This window comes from Sceloporus occidentalis, unplaced genomic scaffold (genome assembly GCF_023333645.1).
Source record: "Sceloporus occidentalis isolate IW3139 unplaced genomic scaffold, rSceOcc1.0.p SCAF_13, whole genome shotgun sequence".
Classification (NCBI taxonomy): domain Eukaryota; kingdom Metazoa; phylum Chordata; class Lepidosauria; order Squamata; family Phrynosomatidae; genus Sceloporus; species Sceloporus occidentalis.
In genome coordinates this window covers 217757-242550 of record NW_028316993.1, presented here as the reverse complement: position 1 = coordinate 242550, position 24794 = coordinate 217757, and the positions used below count along the sequence as shown (strand labels likewise).

Here is a 24794-nt window from a genome sequence, read left to right as displayed (position 1 = left end):
TGTTCCTACATTCGGTTCAACTGGACCAGTTCAAAACCATGGTTCTTTCTTTTCTCCAGATGGATGCCTTTGTAAAGGTGTGTGTAGGACACAATAGTAATCATCATCACCTCTTCCTATCTAGAACCATATATAGGTACAGATACATTGCTTCTGAACATAGATGTTCTACTCAACTGTCACGGCTAATCACCTTTGATAGCAGTATTGTCTTCCATAGCTGTCTCCCCGCTGGTTGAATCAGTTGGACATTTCTATTTCAAGAACAGATTTTTTGTTCATAAAACTTGGGGGGAGTTAGTTTGCACTTCAGTTTTCAAACAATTTTCTTTTAATGAATCATAACTATTACAACTCTGTTACTCAGGTACGTCATGATGACAATGGTAGTTTCTGCCAGTATTTTTGGAGTTTGCCAGAGTTATCTCTGAGTTGGCATAGGAAGGACTGCTTGCATGTTTAACTTTGCTCTGGTTTTGCTGCCTTCTGATACACGCAACCTTTTATTTAAAAAATCAGCTTGAAATAACGAACCATTGTGCTGAAATACCCTAAAGGTCCTGCCTGATCTTGGAAGCTTATCATGATCAGCCGTGGTTAGTACTTAGATGGGAAACTGCATCAGAGACTCAGAGAGAGCTGTGACACAGGGTCCATAAAGACAGGCCAAAATAAAGCTGCTTTGGGTCACTTTGAGGTATGCTGTTTAAATGATACATACGTTCTAAGAGTCTGGAAGCCACGTCAAAGCCATGCTCCAGGACTCTTAGGATGCATGTATCATTTAAACAGCATACCTCAAAGTGATTGAAGCAGCTTTATTTTGGCCTGTCTGTATGGGGATCCTTCTTTCTTTAATTTAATATCATTCAACAAAGGAAAAGCATTGGAAATTATAAATAAACACAGCAAATAGAAACATTCATGAACTACAAAGCCTACCTAATTTTATCCCACCCCAGAGGGAAAAATCAGACATATCATTCCAGGCATCAAGCTTCACTTTACATACATAGAAGGCAAGGAAATGCAAGCAAGATAGAACGGCTCCCAACAGGAAAGGCATTTTTTTCCAGGTACAAATATAGCACCTCCCAAGACAGGGAGATCTGTGTTTACCCACAGAAGGCTAACCTTGAGAAAAGTTTTTGAATCACAAATGAATAAATCCCCTTCATGTCTCTTGCACTAAAATGGATTGCCTTGGAGCTCTCCAGTTTGATGGCGTTCCGTTCAACCAGTCAGAGAACACCATTTCAAATGGCTTCCACACTGGGCAGTGCTTTGACTGAAGCCTGCAAAGTTGCAATTGATCATCTTCAGAATAAGAGATTTAATTGCAGGGCTGAGGTGTTATTGTTTGGTTTTTAAAAGACGAGATTTCATAATTGCTGGGGAACTGGAATAATGCTCTCCATTAGCAAGTGATGAACAAGGCACTCTGCAGCATCAGAATGGAAATCCAGGGCTGTTGAGAGTGGGTTTGAAAAAGGGGTTTGGGGCCAATGAGGTCCAGAAGTTCACTCATTATATCAAGGTCCTTTCAGTGTTTGGGAGTAGAATATTGCCCATAAGCAGCACTTACCCCTTAGCCATCTGTACTACTAAGGGCACCTGAGACCTCCATCTTCCTTCCTTCCTTCCTTCCTTCCTTCCTTTCTTTTGTTAGATTTATATCCCACCTTTTCCCCAAATGAGAATCAAAGGGTCCATAAATTGATCTTCTCTGTTTCTAGCATGATTGTAGAAGGTCTTGCATTTTACCAGTGCAGCCATCCCTTTTGCCTGATAGCCTTTTGGCTAAAGAGTGGGGTATAAATATATCAGCAGCAGCAGCAGCAGCATCATCCCACCCCTCTCTTTTTCTTCTTCCCACTCTCTGGTGCTAAAGTGTCCCTTTGCTTACCAATGGTTTTCCTCTCTCTTACTTTGGCCACAGTCCTTCCCCCGCTTGCAGCAAAGCCAGACCAGCTACAAGGCTTGAGTATCAGTAGGAGTAGCTACTTTCATATGTTTTACAAAGAAGACTGAGTTTTATCTCTCTTTCTCTCTCTCTCTCTCTGCTAGATTCTGACTGGTTGTTGCTTTACCAAATTGACTGATCTGCTTGAGAGAGCCACTACTATTGCTCTCATTTTATCCAATCCTTGCAATGAAAACAGTACATTGGAGGTACGAGAGGTAAGGAGATCTGGCCCAATCTTCCTGCTTCCTCACTCCAAGCCTTCCTTTTGCCTTAGACCTGGGCAAGTTACTTTTTTTGAACTGTAACTCCCAGTACTGTCATGCTAACAAAGCCATATGAACTGTAGCCATTAAAAAGCAACTTCCCCAAGCTTTGGCTTCACAATACTATCCAGGGATAAGGATGCTGTGAAACTGAACCCAGAAATATTGCCAAGATTTGCATCGACTCCTTTTTTTTAATCAGTCCTATAAATATATATTTTCCTGAAGTCTATTGTTCTTTTTTCATTTCTTTTCAGAATTCTGTTTCTATCTTAATCTCAGAATCATGAGTAACCTTGGGGTGGCATCTTCCTGTGGAAACCAAGGAGTAGCCTGCTACGTGATTGAAAATTACAATGTTCACTGCCAGCCAAGAATTCACTGATGAAAACAGAGCTGTGTTTATGAGTAATTCCTATGCTTGCCTCTCAATCTTCCCAGTGGATTCCCAACACCATCTCTGCATGGGGCAAAAGGCTATTCATTACCTGTGGTATGTTTTATTCCCTTCTTTTACAATGAGCTTGTCCTGCGCTGACTTCCAAAAAAAAAAAAAAAGGCTGTGTGTTAATTAAATTAATTAAGTGGTGCTCAGATTATAGAGGCCCATAAGGCTGCTGCACATGCCAGGACTTTCTTGGTAGTGGCACCCCATTTAAGGAATTCTCATTCAATGACAGAGTGACTTCCATGTCAGTAAGGTGGGATTTAATACAAAATTTAAAGGACTTTTCCAAGGTGTTCAGAACTACTTATAAAATAGGCCTGGCCCTTTGAACACTTCCTTTGAATTTCAGACTAGATGCCAGAGTACATTGACTTTCTCACTTATAAGGGAGAGCACACAGTGAAAACCCTATGGAATTCAAGGGGTTGCCATAAGTCAGAAATGACTTGGACACACAAGAACAAGAACAACAGTTGTGCAATGTATAGGGGCAGGAGTGGAGGAAATGCTTTTCATGGGCCAAATGCAACCCCAAAGGATGCTTTTGTGGGGCCCAGGACACAATTTTATGTTATTATTATTATTATTATTATTGAGCAAAATCCACCATAAAGGTTGTGGGATGTTCTGCCACCTTTTGCCAAGCTCAAACTCTCCCACTGTCCTGATATGGCAGGGACAGTCCCGATCAAGCCTCTGTCACCCCAGTTTTCTCTCTCCTCCCCATGTATCTCTCTCCTCTTCCCACTTTCTCTATTTGTCCTCAGCTTTCTTCAGTGGCTGCAAACGGAGTTCATGTGGCAAAACCAGAAGGCTGGAGAAGAGAGAAGGAGGCAGACTCTTGCCCTTCCCTGTAGGCTCAGGCAAAAGCAAATTGCTGCAGCCTCTCTTGGCATGCACGTACTTCTTCATTCACAGCTTTTCCTATCTGGACCACAGTCTGAAGTTGCTTGGCCACATGTGTCCTGGTTTTAATCTGTGAATGGTTGGAGGATATAATAGATGGGCTTTCTGCCCCTTCAACAGGAAGTAACCAACAAGTCAGCACTGACTCAGGGAGCAGATTCAATGGGTAATAAGAAGAAACACCAAAATGACATTAACTCCATACAAGGCAATGAAATTGATATTAAATCTGAGAACAGTCAGATGGGGAATGGTAGGGAGGTAGATGGGAAGACAAAACAAGAGTAGAAAAACCTGTTTCGAATCACAACCCCAACCTTTGTCATATGCAGAGAGGGGATTGCAAAGTCCAAAAAGAGAACAAAAAATCACATCTTGTTCTTGGTAGCTCAGTTTCCAGAAAATTACTCCATATACTACTTTCCAGTGTGGAGTAGTGGTCTGGGCATTGGACTATGACTCTGGAAACCAGGATTCAAATCCCCACTCAGCCATGGAAACCCATGGTGTGACCTTAGTCAAATCACAATCTCTCAGCCTCAGAGGAAGGCAAAGGCAAACCCTCTCTAAACAAACCTTGCCAAGAAAACTCCATTATAGGTTCACTTTAGAGTCACCATAAGTCAAAAAAAAATATGACTTGAACAGGCACACACAACAACTACCTTCCAGTCTTCAGGTGGAGGGGAGAATGAAGTTGTTTGCGTAGCCAATATGGCATCACCCAGGAATAAGAAGAAGGCTTGTGAGAGTGAGAGAAGAGTCCAAGATGTGCAAATAAGAATAAGAATATCAGACATCAAGTGGGACAGATACTAAACGCAGCCTGGTGAGGACTATGCATGCTTGGTGGACACAGAATGATGACTTCTGGAGATGGGAGGAAATGAAAACCAGGAAGGAAAATAGAATAGAAATGATTAATAGATGCATAGACTTCCAAGGGACCCCAAGGCCAATGTAGTCCAACCCTCTGTGACTCAATCCAAACAAGAATGTTTATGTTCCTTTTATTTTTATTTTGGGATTTTTATGTTGCCTTTCAGAGGAAAAACCTTCTCTGTACTGGATAAAACAGCAAAAGGTTTATATAAACTGTGACACAGATCTGGATTCTGCAAGAATGTAACTCCAAAAGAGTTCCAAATATTTCAGTGGCAAACACACAGAACTTCAAAAAGTTACTTTTTGGTGACTGTGATCCCTCTTCTCTTTAAGCTCCAAATATCTCCTTTTTGTTTTCAGTCTTCATAGTGAGTTGACAAGTTTAAAGAAGTATAGGATGGTAGATTTCTTTTCTAGACTTGGAGCAGACCTCCGGCATCAATCTCAATTAAAAAAAAACCTTATGATTCAATGGAAATTACAAAAGTGTTGCTTTACTAAATTACAAAGGTTTTAATGGCTCTTCTCCAGTTGAGAGTAACATTACAATTCAGAGCTAAATATTTGTAGCTTCTGTGAGTGATCCAATGCTTTGTCCCTTCTTTTTCAAATATGTATATTTGTGTACTTATATGCAAATACAACTGGAAAAATAAATATCCCACTATTGCTTTTACAAAAATAATAGTGCATGCCAACTTATTCTTTCAGCTGCCCATATTTATGCATTTCTCTTTTGGTGCAACCGAGCAAACAATATTGTAGCTGTATGCAACATGTGTCCCATCCTTTTATGAGAAGCACTGACAGAAAATAAATCTAAGCATGTTAAGGATTAAACGCCAATCACCTTAGTTGTGTATTCTATCCTATACATCTGGGGCTACATGATAATATGGTATATTACCTGCTGAATGTAGTTCAATGGAGACTTGGCTCCCATGCGAGGAGAACTTGGGGTTTGTGAAATACAATTTTATCCTTATTTCGACCAGTAGGGGGCAAGATACTATTCATTGACTCATTTATTATGTATAACCTTTCATAAAAATAATGTGTTCACGTATCTTATACAAAATGCAAGTATCCCAAATTTTACTCTGGCACTTCTATTGCAACCCTCTCACTTCTTTTTTAACCAATTCTTTGGACAGAGGAACCTTCACAAAGGTTCTTGACAGAAAGAAGTGGGGTCAGATCAAAAGTAGAAGTGGAAACTAGGACATCTAGTTTGTAAAATACAATAACCCGCCCTCCCTGTCTCTGTAGGCTCAGTGTAACAGAGCGACCAACAGGAAAGTGAACGAAAGGAGAGCAAGGTTGCTGACAAGGCCCAAGTTTCCACTGTCAAGATTGACCTTTCCTCCTCCACTGTGTCCTGGATTTTTAGTGTCCATGAACAGTGAGGTTGCACCATGCCGACTGACAACCTCTTCTCCGACCCGCTTGTTAGCTGCAGCTGAGGATGCCAACTTTGCACCAGGTCGGCTTTGAGACCCTGGACGTTTGCATGGAATCTTGTTTTTAGGACGGGCGGTACCAGCCCCTGCTCCTGAAACAAGGACTGGGTTGCTGGTAGCAATGGGAGAGTTGGTGCTGGCCACAGGAGGGGTACCTGCCACATTCTTGTCTTCAGAGTGGAAAGAGTCATTATCCTCAGGCATGATGTAGGGGATAGGAAGAATGGCATCAACCACATCATCTAAAGATGAAAAATCCCCTGGCTGGGGAGTATGATTGTCACCAATGAAGCTCTCGCCACTAGTGGCTCCATGAGTACCCGTTGTGGAATGCCCAGGTCTTGGGCTGTGGTTGGCAGTGCTTTCATCCATGACGAACCTTTCATCATCTCTACCATGGCCATGAACTACACTGGTGCTTCCTGCATTGCCGGTAGTGAAGACACCAGCATCATGACCTCCTTGTGTGGAAGCTGGATGGGATGCTGATTCATCTTGATTCCTTCCCTCATCAAACATGCCAGCATTGGAATTAGCTCCAGTTGGAACAACAGTGCTCCTTGGGTTGGAGGTAGAGCCATCACGGTTGCTCTCTTTAGCAGCTATGAAGTGCTCTCCAGTAGTCATGCCCTCCTCTTCTGCCTCACATTCTTCATCCTCAGATTCATTATCAGCGTTGGAACTGGCCACAATCCTACTGTCGGTGCTTGTTCCTGTGGAGGACGAAGTGGTGGTGGTAGCAGTGTTGTTCCTCCTGGAGATGACAACAGGGACCAGCACAACAATGTTGCCATGATTAGCAGAAGACGTAGTTCCGGCACCAGAATTACTCTTGTCCAAGTTTGTTGTAGCTGAGGAAGCATCTCCTGCAACATGATCAAAGCCTGTGGCACCTGTTGGCGAGGCTGTGTTTCCCTGGGAAGAACCTTCTGAGAGGTTCTCATTGACGGTGTGTTCATGGGTAACTGAGTGGTCATCATGATGAGGAGAATGGGACATTGTGTTGTTTTCAGTGACTAAATTCTCATTGCTGTGTTCTTTATTTACAGTGCCAGTGGTTTCCTTTTCATTGTGGCTCCCAGCAGAGGGATGTACACTCACCATGCGGTCATCTTCCTCCTCCTCCCCTTCTGTATAGACACAGTCAGGAACTGGGGTGACTCTAGATGGTTTGGGGGTGGGTTTGAGACACTCAGGTGAGTCTGTGATGTCTGCACTATCAGCAGCGATCTTGCCTTCTGTCACTACACCATTCACAATGCGATTGTTGCAGAGGCTTCCTTGGCAGCACATGACATCGGCGTTGTCCAGCTCTTGCACCAGGGCCAAGAGAGAGCTTTGGCACATAGCTGGGGAGGCACAACCTTTAAAGGTTACAAGGCCCAAATCTCTTCCGGCTGTACAGGGAGAAAAGGAAAACAACAGAGACTTATAGTCAAAACATCTACAGTGCACCTACAGTATCTGCTGAGGTTTGATTCCAGGACTCCCCATGGATACCAAAATGCATGGATGCTCAAGTCTCATTATATACAATGGCATAATAAAATGGCACCCTTATAGAAAATGGCAAAATCAAGGTTTACTTTGGGGCGTGTGTGTAGTTGTTGAATCTGTGCATGCAGAATCCATGGATACAGAGAGCTGACTTTCCTAGTGTTTCCAAAAAGGCAGTGGAGATACAGAGCTTTGAAAGTTACTTTTAAGAAAAATGAAGTAGTGAAATTCTGGAATTTTGGGGGAATATTTTTTAAAAATATTTTTTCTCTCCTCCTCACACAGAATTTCCACTATAAAGGTGTTTCCACAAATAGCAAAACAAACAAACAAACAAACAAACCCTCGGCTGCTGAGTGACCAAGCAAAGAACTTATCTTTTAACCCAATGGTTATATATACATGTTCTGTGGTTAGGAGTACAGACACTCACCTTTACGACTGTTGCCAATTCCCTCCAAGCACATGCTGTGGATGCCTGTGCATTGCACCTTGGACATGCTTTGATTGGAGCATCCAGACCCTGAGCCATCATCATCCACACAACTGTAGCACTGCAGTCCATTTGGTGCCTCGTTCAGCACATGGAAATCTGAAAGAGGGTCCAGAGAAACAGCCTTGAGACATATTAGAATTATAAAGAGGATCTTTAATGTTGGCAAAAAAGGCAAATAAATGGGTACTAGAGCAAATGAAGTCTGAACTATCCCTAGAAGCCAAATGACTAAACTGATTATAGATTGGACAAATTATGGGGTGACACTTGTTGTTCTGGACCTTCAAATCATTTCTGACATATTCAACCCTAATACAAATCTATCACAGGGGTTTGTTGTCAAGATTTGTTGACAGGGATTTTGCCATTAATATCCATGCATTCATGATTGCTTTAGCCCAAAATAATCAGGAAGAAGACATTAATAAAAAAGAGAAAATTCTGCAGATTGGCAATCTCTAGGATGAAGATTGCCCATCTGCAGAATATTTCTATCTGGCTAACAGAAAGGTAATGAGAAATATTTGGAAAACCAAGCCCCAAAATGAATTGAGATGGTTACTGTGAATCTGTCATCTGCTTGTTACCAAGTTGGGAGTTTGCTTACCTGTGGTGAAGTCATTGCAGAGAGGTGAATCACAGCAGGTGGCATGGATGGTGCGCTTGCCAGAGTAGAAGCTCAAGGTGTCCTCACAGCGCTGGAGATTGGCACAACCCTTCAGTTTCAAGTTGGAATATTGACCTGTGTAGGCACAACAGAGAAAGGAAAACTGCATTTGGTTCCTTACTCCATAATAACTTTTCAAAATTGAGACATCTGTTTATATCCTCAATGCAGATGGGGTGAGAATTGAGACGTCACCCTTTGGTCTCTCCATAAATTCCTCCGCTTCCCTGCTCTCCGAACTTACCCAGTTTTCCAGTGATGGTCAGATCCACACATTGGTCCTGCTCTCCAGAGCAGCTGATCTGAGTGCGGGCTGTTTCTGGGCACCAGGCACCCTGGGAGGCACAAGTGTGGCAGCGCATGTGGTTGGTAGGGGGCAGATGAGAAACTGGAAGAAGAAAGAAAGAGGTCAATATGCACTTTGGATATAAAAGGTTTCAAAATGCACAAGATGTTTTGTGCAGAATTCAATGCTTTTTCACAGTAAAGAACTTCAATCAGTTGTGGCTGCCCTTCTCTGGATATGTTCCAGCTTGTCAATACTGTACTTGAATGGTTGCACTCAGAACCGACACAATGTCCCAGGTGACGTCTGACCAACACAGAATAGAATTGTGGCTAATAATGCTACATAACCCCCCCCCAAAAAAAAAAACCCCTACAATTCCCAGGATTAAATGAAATTTTCCATTGAAGTTAAATCACAAAACGCACTGCAGAAATAATTTTTATTTTTCAAAGATTTATTTCTCAAACTGAAATAATTAAGTTTGTTTTAACTGCACTAGCTCAATGCTAGGGAATTCTGGGAATTGTAGTTTTGGAGACATTTCTCTGTCAGAGAGCTCTGGTGCCACCATAAACTACGGTCTCCAGGATTCCCTAGCACTGAGCCAGGGCAATTAAAACGGTCTTGAACTGGACTATTTCTGCAGTGTGTTTTGGACCATAGTGCTATAACTATGCAAGTGAAAGAGTCCCAGGATTCCAGCCATGTTGCTATTACACAAAATGTTCTTTTTGTTTTAAAAAATGCCATTTTTCCACAAATGATTTTCTTCTCCAAAAATGTATAAAATCTGGCAGCAACTGACCATTTTCTTAGTGGAATGTTTTGATGTGTCCTGACATCATTTCTCATTAATTATATTTAAAAAAATATTGAGTGTTCATTACATCTGTAGTGTTAAATGCTCTAAAAATCGATGTGTTGTTAGGCGGAAGCCACCATTCCACAACCACACAGGATCTTGCATCAGGTGCCCCCAAGAATAATCAGACTCACCAAACTCACCAAAGTAGGTCTCATTGTTGCAACCATTTTCAGCGCAGTAACGCGCCTGATACGAGAGGGACATCAGGTGCGACTTAATCGAAACGGATTCAAGGGGGTACAACTGGCGGGCGCAGCCTTTCCTCACAGACTGGAACTCCAGAAAGGCTGGGAATGAAAAGAAGCCAAGAAATATTCTTGAGGAAATGAGGCTGAGAGGCTATTCTTGCATGAGACTCATCATGCCCTAGTCCACCCTGCAACTGATGGATAATTTAGTTAATTTTGTTTTCTGGCTTCTCCTCCTTGCTTTTGCCCAGAAAGAATGTTGAAGCCTTGGTCACACCCTGGCAACCACTAGGCATCAATTACAGGGCCTTGTTGGAACTTTATTAGGTCTTGTAGCCAGTGTGGTTTAGTGGTTTGAGCATTGGACTATGGCTCTGCAGACCAGGGTTCAAATCCTCGCTCAGCTATGGAACCCACTGGGTGACCTTGGACAAGTTACATACTCTCAGCCTCGGAAAATCCCATGATAGGTTCACCTGAGCTGGAAATGACTTGAAGGCACACAACAACAACAACAACATTATGCCCTTTTCTTTCCTTCCTATGAACCCATTCACTTCACTTCACTAGTTGATGGTTTGTATTCAGTTCCCCAAATTTTGGAATGCTGTTGTTGTTCGGATGGCTGTCCGAGGGTTTGGAAACGTTACCATTTGGGCTACCAATTTTTAAAAAATGACTTTTCCTAATAACATGGTTTTGCTGAATGTTTCCCAAGGCTTTTCCTAGCTGGTTTCACCATGGTGTAGTGGTTTGACTCTTGGACTAAAACGCTGGGAAATCAGGGTTTGAATCCCCTTTTATTTATGAAAACCCACTGGGTTCCATAAATAAGAGGGATTCAAACCCTGATCATATTCTCAGCCTTAGAGGAAGGCAATGGTACCCCCCCCCCCCCCGATACCTTGCCAAGAAATCCCCATGATAGATTCACCTTAGAGTCTCCATAAGTCAGAAATGACTTGAAGACACACAACAACAGCAAAACCCAATTGACTTGGTTTTTCTGGGAATGGGCTAAGAAATCTGCCGATACTTCCGGTTTATTGATAACTATTGGCCCTTAAAAATAAAAAGCATCACCAGTTCCCATGTCTAAAAATACTACTTACAGACGTATGCCTTTCGGACAGATGTGGTGCAGCTGGCAGAGGGGTCTTCACAGGTCACATTCTCTCCTATGCAATCGTATTCTCCATGGCATGTGTTGCACTGCAGGCAGAAGACTGGCAAAAGATGAAGAGAAAATAGTCTGAATTGATGTTGCCATCCCATCTGGGCACGAAGAGATCCCATAACATTACCCTATACATAATACATAATGCATGCCATTATCATATGCATGATATGCAGCACATGTATTCATTAGAGTATCTAACTTTCAAGGTTTTCTCATGGGAGACGTGCTGCATTTTAAATTTTTAAGTTTTGTTTTTAAATGATTTTATATTGTTCCACATTATAGCTGTTAGCTAATTTAATTTAACTAGGTACGTTTTTGAAACTTTTGATCATCAGGTTTTTAGTTTGTTCTTGCTTTAACCATATTGTTAAGTGGCTTTGTTACGGACTGCCTAGGAATTGTGAATATGTAGCAGTTGCAAATAGGTAACCACCGTAGGTTACACATTTCCCAGTTGCCCAAGAGGATTCCTCATAGTTTCCTGCACAGAAAATGCTGTTTTCTGCACAAAACAACCACACGTGAATTTTCGCAGAATGGTTTCTCAATGCTTGAAAAGCACATTTCCCAACCATTTTTCGAATATTCTTTCCAGCCCTATCACAGGGTTTGAGAAAATAATGTAACCCGAGGCTTGCCAAGTCGAATGCCAAAGCGTGCTTCCATCCATTTAAACGTTGTTCAGAAAAAGGATTTTTGAACAATTATCACCAGTGATTTTTTTTCCTGCAATTCAGAAGTCAAGAATCAGATCAGAAACTTCCTTTTTCTGTCTTAAAAGCATGGTTCTATGCACTTTTTCTTGCCCAAATTGCCAAGAATTATGAATACATTTCTTGCTACAACTTCAAAGATTCTTCCTCCTTTCCGCCAGTCATTGTAGTGCCAGGGCTCACCTTGCATTCTACTTTGCATCCATGTTTTGATTTGCAAATAGGCTAAATGTTTCTCATCTGATCTCCCTGAGTAGATGAGAAGGAACAATCCCCTCCATGATTTCACCATCATCTAGGAACAGACCATTTAGTTAAAAATGACTGTCCTAATTTCCAAATAAGAAACTGAGTAGGAATCCAAGTGCAACAAGCCAAGAGACAAGTTTTCTTTGAGCTAACTGAGCATGAAACGTTTTGCAAATCCCTTGTCCTCGGAGGAGGTGAAAGGCGGAGGTGGTTATATTAAATCTGAAATGAGGCAGTCTCAGGGTGGAGCTGAACACATGCAGAGAAATGGGAATGTGTGCACCCAATCCACACATTTCCATAATAACATTGCAAAAGGAGCTTGCATAGAGTACAACTGTATATGCACACTGCCACTGAGAAGTCCACAAAGAGGACATAAGGATATTTTATGCCTATTTCACTAGTCATCCATGACTCTACACTTGGGATGGGGATTATGTGACCCTCCAGATGTTGTGCTACAACTCGCCACAACCCTGGCCAACATAGACAATGGTGAGGATGCTGGGAAATGAAGTCCAACCACAACTGGGGAGCCACACAATCCTTACCTCTAATCTAGATCCACTCTCTCCAACAAAAATACCCTCATAATAAGGATTGCAGCATGAGCATTTTTGTGTTCCTTGTCTTAAGACTATTCCATAAAATGATTTCCTGCAATACGAACAATATTATGAGGTAGACTGCAGCAGATGCTGGAGGGCACCAGTGGCTGTCCACACCCATTTGCCATGCTTCCTGTTCTCCCCTGTGCCTGTCTTGTTTTCTGCTGTTCCTGAGACTAGGACATAGAGCAATGGACTCAAGCTACAGGAAAAAGAGATTCCACCTAAACATTAGGATAAAGGTCTTGATGGTAAGAGCTGTTCAACAGTGGAACAACCTGTCTAAGAGAGAGGAGGAGTCTCCTTCTTTAAAAACCTCCATATTTTAAACAGAGGCTGGATGGCCATCTATTGGGAGTGCTTTGATTGCATATTCTTGCATAGCAGGGGGTTGGACTGGATGACCCTTGGGGTCTCTACCAACTCTAGGATTCTATGATTGTGGCATACACAACTCATCCAACATTTCACAGATGAAACCAGGGGCACATGTGGCCAAGCAACATCAGAGTGTTGCCAAGATGACCAAAGTTATTCATGAGGAAGAACACATAAGCTAGGGGCAGCTGCAGTAGTTTTCTTTTGCCAGAGCCTACAGGGAAGGTCAAGATTCTGTCCCCTCTTTTCCTATCACACCAGTGAGTTGATGGAGTACAAACTACTTCTGCATTTTAGACTCAGTTCATTGCAAAGTAAGCTGAGGACAAAGGGGGGAAATGTGAAGTTAAGAGAAAAATTGAGACATTTTAAAAGCAGCTGAAAAAATGGGACAACAGAGGATTACTTGGGTCGGCCCCTAACAATTCAGTTGGAGGATGTGCCATCATTACTGACTAAACTAGTTTGCCCGGGCTAAATTAAGGTTTAAGTGCCGCTCCATTCAGGTCAAATGCTTGGAACGGAAGGAAAAGACACTATTTTGTCCTTTGATCTTGGAATTTTTTATCTAAAGGAGAACAAATGAAATAATTAAACCAGTCTGTGAACTCTTTCAATAAATTTCCCTAGATTGATGATAAAAACTCTTCCACCTTTATGTATATTTTGCTGTAGGAGTAGAATTCTGACAGCATTGCTTTAAACCTTTTCTCTGAAACAGAATGCTCTTCCTATTAAAAATTTGTTTGCTGTTAACACAGTTTTTGTTCAGTTGCTAGCTTAAACTCCCTTGTTCTCCTAGGCTTTTAACATTTTACTCATTCAGTCCCTATCACATATTATTTGTTTTGACTGGAGCTTCATCTTATTCTCACTCTTAACTCCCTGTGCTTTTAGTATATTTTAGTGGATTGTATTTTCATTATCTTGGTTTGGTCTGTATGTCTGCATTATATCATTTGGGGGGAAATAATTCTACAAACAATGAAGATAGTGTCCTACTGAAGCCACCTCAAATTGAGCAATGGTCGGATGAAAAGCTTGGAAAAGTTCTTCTTTGGGGGCTATAACCTCCAAAATCTTCCTCTGCTGGAACCCATTTGAATCCTCTTGTGGATTCTGGGAGACGTATTCCAAAATGTAGGTTCACATCTGCAAGGCAGTGTTTAGTGCAGTGTTTTCCTCTGCCGCTTCCTTCCTGCATTTGCCTTGAGCAAGGCGCTCATTTCCTCCTACTGTTAATACTATTCCCTATGGTTTGCAACAAACCAGAAAAAGATATATCTAACAGCCAGAACTGTTCCTTCTCTTTAAGAAAGAGTGATTATGAAGAAAGCGCTAGCCTAAAATTAGCAACCTAAGAAAAACCCACCATTTTTTGCAAGGCCAATAGCTGCTCTGTTAAGATCAAACAAAAAGAAAGACTGTGATGACACCAAAAGTTCAAAAACATGTTAGTTTTGGACTACAACTCCCATAGTCCCCCAACCAGCATGTCCCGTGGTCACAGAGTCCTAAAAAATAACAAGTCCATGAGTCTGGGCATTGCACAAACACAACATAACTCCTTTACACTAACTGAGAAAGGAGTCTCATTGAGTTCAATGGGCTTTGATGTCAAATAAGGGGCCTCAGCCTACGTCTGGAGTTTTAAAATGCTCACTTGGAAATAAATCACATTCCAAGCAAACAGGGATGACTTTTGGATACATGTCTGGCTAGGAATGGAGCTGCGCCCGAAATTTCACTTCATGTAAAAAATTGAGCGAACCCCAGGATTCCTCCTCCATCTAATAGTCAAGAGTGACTTTGAAAGATGCTGGAATAGTTCTGTTGGAGCAAAAGCATAGCACATTTTCAGAGGGAATTCATAAATCTCCTATTTTTATTCTTGTTATTTCTATTATTAGTATGATTACCATAACTATTTGCTAAAGAGTATCTCATCCATGCCTAAGTTTATTTTTACCTTGGCTGAAGAGTGTGGATAGGAGCAAAACTTCCAGAATCTTGGCCATCTTGAGACACTACTGTGTTCCCCCTTTGTGTCCGGTGCCCCTGTCTCTGACCAACTGCAAGGCACCAGCTTTAATAACCTTCTCTATGCTTCTGGCCAAGCCTTCCCTTCCAAAGGGCCAACCCTAAACAAAGGTGCCTCTTTGGGCTTCCATTGGTCCTAGGTGGAGATCCACCTTTTTTCCCAACGGGTGGAAGGGGACAGTACTAATTAAAGTTGCTAGGCACGTGAGTGAAAACAGTCGCCCAAGAGGGCACAGTGGATAGGACCCACCCGGTATCAACATGAGTCACCGCTGGGATTTGAGAGGGAGCCGTTGGGAGCATCCCAAAATATGGATGGGAAGGAGGCTGTGTCAGATCTGAGGAATCCAGCCAGTCTGGTTGGGAAGGGAGGGAAAATATGAGTGAAGGAGAAAGAGAAAGAAGGTGGAAGAGAAAGAGAGGGAGATGGAGAGAGAGAGAGAAGAAGAAGAAAGCAAAGGGTTTATCACCTTGGCTAGCGCCTTTAAAACCAAATTGGATTTACTGCCCCAGTGATATGGAAGCTTATCGCATGGGCCCCAGAGAATGGGCCTGGCACAGAATGGAAGAGGGCGAGAAGGGAACGGAACGGGGATACCATGTATTTAGCGCAAGGGGGAACACCGCCAGTGCTGCCAGAAGTCCCCGTTCTATTCCCCATCCATCCCAGAGAGCACACGAACAGCACTCCTTCATTTAAGGGGAGGCCAGAATGGAGGGTCAATTAAATATGGTGCAAATGAGTGATGGGTTCTCTGATGAGAAGTGAAGCTCTCCCTTCCATGGCTTACTGTTATTCTACAGGAAAATGTGGGGCAGACCTTGCTTGCATATGCAAGTACTGGTATTTTCCCACCATGGTGTGTGTGTGTGTGTGTGTGTGTGTGTGTGTGTGTGTGATGTCTTTGTATCAGGCTAAGTCCAAGATTCATACAGATTAAAAACAGTTTGCTGTTGTTGTGAGCCTTCAAGTCATTTCTGACTCATGGTTGCCCTAAGGCAAACCTGTCATGGAGTTTTCTTTGCACGTTTCTTCAGAGGGGGGTTGCCATCGCTCTCCTCTGAGGCTGAGACAGCGTGACTTAGCAAAGGTTACCCAATGGGCTTCCATGGCCAAGACAAGATTTGAACCCTGCACCATAAAAGTCATTTTTGTGTTGAAATCAGTTTCCAAAAGCTTGTTGGAAAGAAATGTCTTCTCAGTGAAAGAAAAACAAAGGAGCCATTTTAACCTTCCCAGGGAGGGAGTTCCAAAATGTGGGAGCAATCCCAGAGAAGGCCTTTTATTGTGTCCCCACTTGATGGTAAAGAACAACAACACAGTGCAACCACACACGGTTTTTGTATTGTAACCCAGGGGAATGGACTAGACCTTTCTAGGAGAGACATTTAAGTACTTCACTAGACCACAATTTTATCCTAGCTGAGAAAGCAAAATACTCCCTCAATCTACAAATCCCAGGATTTTATTTCATGGACCCATTGCTATTAAAGTGGTATGAAAATGATGCCCTTCAACTGTGTAGTGCAGATACAACTCCCACCTCCAGAAGTCATATGTCCAAAAGGAACTAAACAATACCTTGTCTGTGAGTGATGGAAAGAGGGGGGGAATAGCTTTGCTATCTTCCATACCTTGCTTTTTAAATGATCAAGCCACGAATAATGTATTTTTTGAATTACAGCTGGAAAATGCATAATCTCCAAGTTTTGACTGAAGATAACTGTAGCACAAGGACTCATTCTGAGATCCCCGCTTCCAAATTCCTGGAAGGCTGTGTAGTCAAGTGGTTGGAGCCTGCAGGTGCACAGACACTTGTTCTCTTTGCAGCTCTAGGACTGGGCAGGGCTGATTCAGAATCGAGACGCCTTGGTCTCTTGGCATCCAGTTGTGTCAGAGACTTTCTGGGCCTGGTAAGAGTTTGGGCTGGGTGTGCCCAGCCTTTCCATTCTCTGTTTACAATAAATAAACAGGTGTACCATTGGCTCCATCCTACACAACAGAGCACTCAAGTTGACTCTGGCATGTGGAAAGCACAACAAGAGCACCATGTTTGGAGGTTGCATTAATATATATTTTAGCAAATGCAGATGGATGGGAAAACGAATGGGAATCAGGAAGAAATTAATTTGGCACACACTTTAAGATGAAGCTAACTTTGCATTTTCAGACCAGGACACTAACTAAAACATAGTTGTCCATCACAATTTGCACTCCATTAATTATAAAGCGCAATGAGCTCACTATGCCTAGTTGTCTATTTTTAAATGTCTTCTCTTATACCTTCTCTATTTGCTACAGCTTGGGGGCAACAGGTCTCAGAATCCCCCAGCCAACATGGCCAGTGGTGGTGGATTCTGGAAGCTGTAGTCCAGAAGAAGAACTTTTCCAGGCTCTGCTTTTTACACCCTGCAAGCTCTTGCTTTGGACAAGTGTCTGCTGGTACATGCCTTCCTCCAGGGCATTCCCAATACCTGCCAAAAAGCAGAGGTAACCTCTGTCAATCCTGACACAAGGATGAATGTGAGTGGGCTGATAGAGAAACGTTGGTACATGACATGCCAGAAACTAAGAAGACTGGCAAGACTGCACATTTTGGATTCATTAGTCCAAGACAGCAAGTTGGACTGGCGAGCCAATATTGCTATTGGCAGTGGACTTGTTCCTGATTCTAGACACCCATTCCCTTTCCCAGAAAAGTCTATTCCATGCCTTTATCAGATAGATTTGTCCTCTCTTTTGCATTTCTATAGACCTACAACTTTACTGTAAGATATATTTTAGAAGAAGGAACTGGCAAAACCAACTCTGTGTATTCCTTGCCTAAGAAAACCCAATGGAATTCATAGGGTTGCCATAAATTGTCAAGTGATGTGAAGGCACACACACACAACACTGCCGATAGATATCTGCTGTGACTATATGGTGTGGCTTTGGCTACATTAAGATTCATTATGAGAGAATGAATTTTCTGATAATACAGTCGGCCTTTCTTATACGCTGATTTTTTAATACATGGATTCAAGCATCCATGGTTTGAAAATGTTCAAAAAAGGTATAAATTTCAAATATCAAACCTTGATTTTCCATTTTTTTTAAATAAGGGACACCATTTTGCTATGTCATTATATTTAATGGGACTTGAGCATACACAGATTTTGTGATTGACAGGGGGATCTTGGAACCAAACCCCAGCGTATTACAAGGATCCGCTGAATAAAGGAGTATACAAAGAACTGTGTGGGCCCAAGGCTATCTAATCCACCATTCTGTGTCTTCAATGGCCAAACAGATGTCCAATAGGAAGCCTAGAAGCAGAACTAGAACACAATACCACCCTCCCATTTGTGTTCCACACCACATACTGGAGCCGGAGTTGTTATTAACTCAGTTTCACAGCCTACTAGGTATTACTGTCTGGAGTTGTGGGCCATCAGGGATTCAGATCCTATCCAGTAATCTAGGATCGATGAGCTATTCTTGGATAACTGTTGTGGCACATTCCAAACAGTGACCATTTTTATCACTGCTTGGAATGTGCCACAACACTATTTGTCACTACTGTGATCCTGTCTATGGCAGTTTAATTCAGATTCAGAACCCCTGTCACCATTGGAATCATGGTTGTTCGCTTTCCCCTATAGGCAGTGATCTTCAGATTTGTAGGTGTCAGTATTTCACTACAGTTGCCTTTCAGTATCCATGGATTCTTTATCCACAGATTCAAACATCCACAGATTGAAAATATTCAAAAACATATATATAAATGCCAGAAAGCAAACCTTGATTTTGCCATTTTATATAAGGATCTTCATTTGAGTATCCATTGTATTTAATGGGACTTGAACATCAACAGATATTGATATTCACAGGGGGTTCTGGAACCAAACCCCAGCAAATACCAAGCGCCCACTCTATTAATACTAACAATATGGTTATTAATATTGTTTGGCGGAATATTGTTGGTTAGTCCCAAGTAGCATAGACTCTTTGAATCAGTAGCTGAATGGTGAGTCAACACAAAGGTAAACTCTACTGAGTCGATGGTTCTACTCTGATCACAACAGAATTCCGGTTAATAATAATAATAATAATAATAATAATAATAATATTCTCTAGCATTCAGAACGAGCTCATGATGCATCTTGGCTCAGTTTCAGCTCCTGTCTGTCTCTTGCAAAGTATTGTGGGTCTAAAGGTATATTCTTTCATGTTATGATCAGATGACATCAGTGTCACTGATGTTTCCCATGGGTATCTCAGCATGACCAAACATAGACCTCATGCATTCAGAAAGTGCCCTTCCCATCCCATCTTCCCCCACAACACAACAAAACCGCACCACATGCAGGGTGTGAGGCAGCTTTAAATAGCTGCTTTCATTGCCAAGGGAGAGTCACAATCCTAATAAATACTCATACCTGCAGCCGTGATGGAATGAGAAAGAAACGTAACTCCTTTTGTGTTTCATATACACATACCCTGAAGGTAATTTTATACAATATTTTAAATAATTTTGTGCATGAAACAAAGTTTGTGTTCAGTGAACCATCAGAAAGCAAAAGTGTCCCAGTCTCAGGAACCCATGACAAATCTGGGGTTGTTTTAATATTTGGGGTTTTGGAATTCCAGATAGGGGAAACACAGCCTGTCATAGGACTTTACTGGCCCATTGGTCAGATGAGACAATAGCAATGAAACCTGTGGCTCAGAGGTGACCCACAATCCTGGAAAGACTTTAGGCTTGTGGGATTTCATACATAGACCCCCCCATACAGACAGGCCAAAATAAAGCTGCTTCGGGTCACTTTGGAGGTATGCTGTTTAAATGATGCGTGCGTCCTAAGAGTCCGAAAGCTGTGATCCAGTCCTTAGGACTGGATCAAGGCTTTGGTGCAGCTTCCGGTCTCTTAGGACGTATGCATCATTTAAACAGCATACCTCCAAAGTGACCCGAAGCAGCTTTATTTTGGCCTGTCTGTATGGGGCCATAGTTTGCTAGAATCCTGGGGACCAAATGTTTCCAGAAGCAGAAGATCAGCTCCAACAGGCAAATTGTATATGCTAAAATTTGTAGGACATGATGCCTCAGCCCCTGAATTTGCCAAATCATTTGACAGTCAGACTTACCAGAGACCCTTCAGATGAGAGTCACAGACCCTACTGTGTGCATCTAAACCCTTTGCCCCATTTTTTGTATTTCCTAGCCATATAAATCCCTTCTCTTCTTTCTGTCCATTCTCTGCTCAAGCATGTCTTTGGATGCAACCCATCACCTATTAAACAATAGAAACAACAACATCAACAACAACAGTGAGTGATTAATAGGCTGCCAAAAAAGGGAGTGGGCACGGGTTTATTTTTTAATAGCATCACAATTAAAAAATAGCTCCCGGTGGATATAATTTAATTGAGCATGATAACAGGAAAGAATTGGATCAGCATGTGCTGTAAGAGAGGTCAAGATGGATTAGTTCATTTTGTTCTCATGTATGAAATACGCCAAAAGGCATGTTATAATGAAACCAAATCTTTATGTCCTGTATTAATGAATCTGCACGGATTAGAGTTCCTCCTTGTTGTATACTTACCAACTAAGACCAGAATTTGGGAAAGTTACTTATTTGGACTACAAATGCCAGAACTTCCAGCCAGCATGGTCCCTGATGGGGGGATTTGAGTCCAAAAACTAACATCTCCAAGCTCTCTTTCGGCTGCAAATCCCCACTTATCCATGAAGCTCTTATTGGGTGACTTTCAGTCAGTGACTTTTCATCAGCCTTACCCATCTTACAGGGCTTTTGTAAGAGTAAAAGAGGGGAACAGAAAACAGATTGATTCATAGAAAATGAATGTTACAGTGCCCAATTAACAGAGACTTATTGCCATCAGTGTGCCATGGGAGAGTTGTGATCAGGTAGCATGCACAGAGTCTGGGTATGATGTATAATGTTATATAGGCACACAACTGTTTTACTTGTTTGCTATCATGGGAAAGCAGGCATCCATAGCATTCCTCTCTGCATCTGCCAGTTGCTTGCATAGTTGCATTTCCATTTGCAAGTGTCTCCCTTGCTTCCTACTGCCTTCTTCTCTATGGAGCATTAACATCTTTTCCAATGAATCATGCCATCTTATGATATGTCCAAAGTACAACAGCATTTTTTGTTAGTCATCTTCTTATGAGAATTCAAATTACTCTAAGATCTATTCATTTATCTATTCATTTTTACTATTCCATGGTATCTGTAGAACTTTTTTTCTATCATGTGGATGATATGTCTTCACACTTGAAGATCTTATCTGGTTCCTCCATGGCTGCCTTTCCCAGTCCTAAGTCTTATTCTAATTTCTTGAGTATAGTCTCTGTTTTGATTTATGACTGAGCTAAGATGTAGGAAATCTTTAACCATATCAGCGTCGTCATCGCCCACTTTAAAGTTATGTAAATAACCAGTAGTCATTAATTTTGTCTTCTGATTGTTCAGATGTCATCCTGCTTTATTCTATATTCATGCAATATACTGGATATGGCTTGCTTGATTGCCCCTTGTAAAATTCCACTTAGATTAGGAAACAGAGGTTAAAACCAGTGCTTTGGGAAATAACTATTTATTAGCTGGGATATAATGCCTGGCTAATTGATACTAATCACAAACCTCTGCCAGGTTCAGATTACCCAAGGTCCCTCCCAGCATCTGTCCACGTGCGTAAGTTTTCTCTTGCCAGCTATGCTCTGGGTGTTGGTCACAAATCAACAGCAATATAACCCATAGTCCCAATTTCCTCTTTGGTCATTTCCCATTGAGCCCACCTAGTTCAGATCCTAGCCTGGGCCCAATTCACCCAAGTGTTACCCACCCTCAGGCTGATCTCAAACCATGGCAATCCTGTAGATGAGGCATCTCCAAGACTCCCTATGCTCCACTGCTCTGCTCAGGTCCTGCAAATTCATACCCATGACCTCCTTAATAGAGTCCATCCATCTAGCATGTGGTCTTCCTCTCTTTCCACTTCTCTCCACTTTTCCTAGCATTACTGTTTTTTCCAGCGAGTCTTTCCTTCTCGTGATGTGGCCAAAGTATGACAGCCTGAGTCTTGTCGTCTTGGCTTCCGGAGAGATTTCTGATTTGATCTGATCTAGGACCCATTTGACTTCTTGGCTGTCCATGGTAACCTCAGCACTTTTTTTCCAGCACCACATCTCCAATGAATTCATACTCTTCCTATCCACTTTCTTAACTGTCCATCTCTCACATCCATACATAGTAATAGGGAATACAATGGCTTGTATGCTCAGTTGTATGTCTTTACATTTTAAGGTATTTTCTACTTCTCTCATAGCCGCCCTCCTCATTCTTAGTCTCCTTCTGCTTTCTTCACTGCAGTCCCCACTCTGATCAATATTTGATCCCCAGGTATGGACATTCTTTTACTATTTCTATTTCCTCATTGTCTAGGTTGAATCTGTGTAAATTTTCTGTAGTCATTATTTTTGTTTTCTTTATGTTCAACAATAAGCCTGTCTTTGCACTTTCCTCCTTGATATTCCTTAGCAGTTGTTCCAAGTCTGTGATGTTTTCAGCTACACAGTTGAACAGCTGACAACCAAAGATGTGTTGCAAACATAAAATTCAGCCTGATATGCCAAAGTCACCAAGCTGGTGATAATGGAATGGTTGTGCCAACCTGGACACCTTGCCTACTACCTACAGGGTCATGACTAATAGACTCCAAATCCAATGAAAAATTGGGTGGAAGAGCTATCAGTGTCTATTGGCTTGGATACACACCTCACCCAGTTGTGAAATATCAGTGGAAATTCACGTGGGAGGGAACATCCTCCATGCCGGATATATTGAAGAAATGCAACCAAGGTCATGAAAGTAAGGCTGGAATGAGGGCCAACCACAGCTGGGCTCTGCCTGAGTCAGAACACTTGCAGCAAACTCTCATTGCCATACAATAACCAGTTGCCCACATGCCAACAGAATCCTTTGTTTCCTTCCCATTGGAATGCAAATTGAAGAGCTGATTTGTAATCCAGATTGGACTTCTGCTGCACTGCCATTGCGCCATCCTACAAAATCCTGGGATTTGTAGTTTTGTGAGGCACCAAATCACATTATTCCATAGGATGGAGCTACAATACTTAAAAGTGGTGCCAAGGTTTATTATTTCTACAGTATAGATGTGCCCCATGCGGATCTGGGAGCAGAGGTCAGTGACACACTTGGAATATAAGATAAGTATCTGCCATATTGGGGAAAGCTGCTGACTGCAAGATACATGGTTTTACTCAAAATATTGTATGGACCAGAGCTTGGGGAGAACTTGCCCTTTTTTGGAAGAAGAAAAAAACCCTCTAGATGCATGTGCATTGAAGAAATAATGCAGTTTGACACAGCTTTAACTGCCATGTCTCAGTGCTATGAAAGTCTGGGACTGTAGTTTTCTATGTCAGAGAGCTCTGGCTAAAAAGCTACAAATACCAGGATTCCATTGCACTGAGCCATAGCAGTTACAGTGGCGTCAAAACTGCACTATTTGTGCAGTGGAGATGCAGTCTATGGGGCTGAACAAACAGCTCCAAAGGAGCAGCCTCCTTCTTCAGCTGGATCAGGACCATGGCAACCTCACACCGCGGCCCCCGACCCGGCCTTTCCAGAGTGCATTGTTGAAAATCACATTTCAAACACCATTTTTGAACAGGTCGGATTCCTTTTTCAAAAGTCATGTTACAAGCTCTGCGGCAGCCTGTTGAAATCGTTTTGGATCTTGAGTCTCTCTTTGGTAGTGTTAGCTTGTTCCAAATTTGCACAAAGGCTCTGAGCAGGGAGTCTTTTTTTTACCTTTTGCCCAACCCATTTTCTGAGATAAAAGCCCAGTTCTTCTTTTTAACTCTTGCAAAACGTCCAACCTGTGACACATTCTGTCGGAGTGAGTCCTGCAGTTTAATTATACAGAACCTGATGATGTTTTTCCTAGCATTGCCTATTGACTCATACAGATGCCCTCCTTCCTTTTAGTGATTATCATTCTTTCTTATGTTTGTCTGGTACCTTGGCATCCTAGAAGTGAAGATCCTCAGCTGCTCCATAAATAATAAACACACTTATTTTGACAAAACTGCACTTAGTTGCCAAGCAATAATTTTCACACATCTTTTAAATGCTTCAGTATCCCCAGAGATGGATTAACATCTCTCACAGAGAGTGAGGCAACCGCTTCGGGCATCATAGATTAAAACAAAGTACAGGCCTACCTTCGTTAATAATGCCTCTGACACTGAAGCTCCTTTTTACAAAATATGCCTACCCAGCCTCCCTTTTACTCCTTGTCCTCTGTCTAACTGGAAGATTTTTAGCAGCATTGGCATTGGGAAAATGGTAAGCAGGACTGGAGAAACACAGACTTCAGGTGTCGGAGTGCAAGAGTGTGTCTGCAGTGAACAATGCAAAAAAAGCTTGAGATGGGAAATATTGTAGTTTAGCAGATCTTACAGTCGCTTTATGGACCTGGCTGCAACAGGCAGTGACCGCTGGAATTTTTTACTAAGCACCTGTGAAAAGCAGAATATGGGGGGGAAAGGGGAGAACAGATAAGCCTGACCACTAAGGTCAGGCAAAAGTAAACTGCAGCAGCATCTCCTAGTTTGTGTGTCCTTCTGCATTAACGTTTGCCATCTT

The 24794-nt window shown here is 42.1% G+C and overlaps 1 protein-coding gene across 1 annotated transcript; it reads right to left on the bottom strand.

The window, feature by feature from the left end:
• Positions 1-5712: 5712 nt before the first annotated feature.
• Positions 5713-15082, bottom strand: LOC149304453 (uncharacterized). Its single transcript, XM_089478201.1, has 7 exons — positions 15034-15082; positions 11043-11156; positions 9883-10029; positions 8833-8976; positions 8529-8663; positions 7859-8017; positions 5713-7325 (listed from the first exon to the last, which is right to left on the bottom strand). The coding sequence occupies exons 1-7, from the start codon at positions 15080-15082 to the stop codon at positions 5740-5742; spliced, it is 2334 nt and encodes a 777-aa protein (XP_089334327.1). The 3' UTR covers positions 5713-5739.
• Between the last annotated feature and the right edge of the window lie 9712 nt (positions 15083-24794).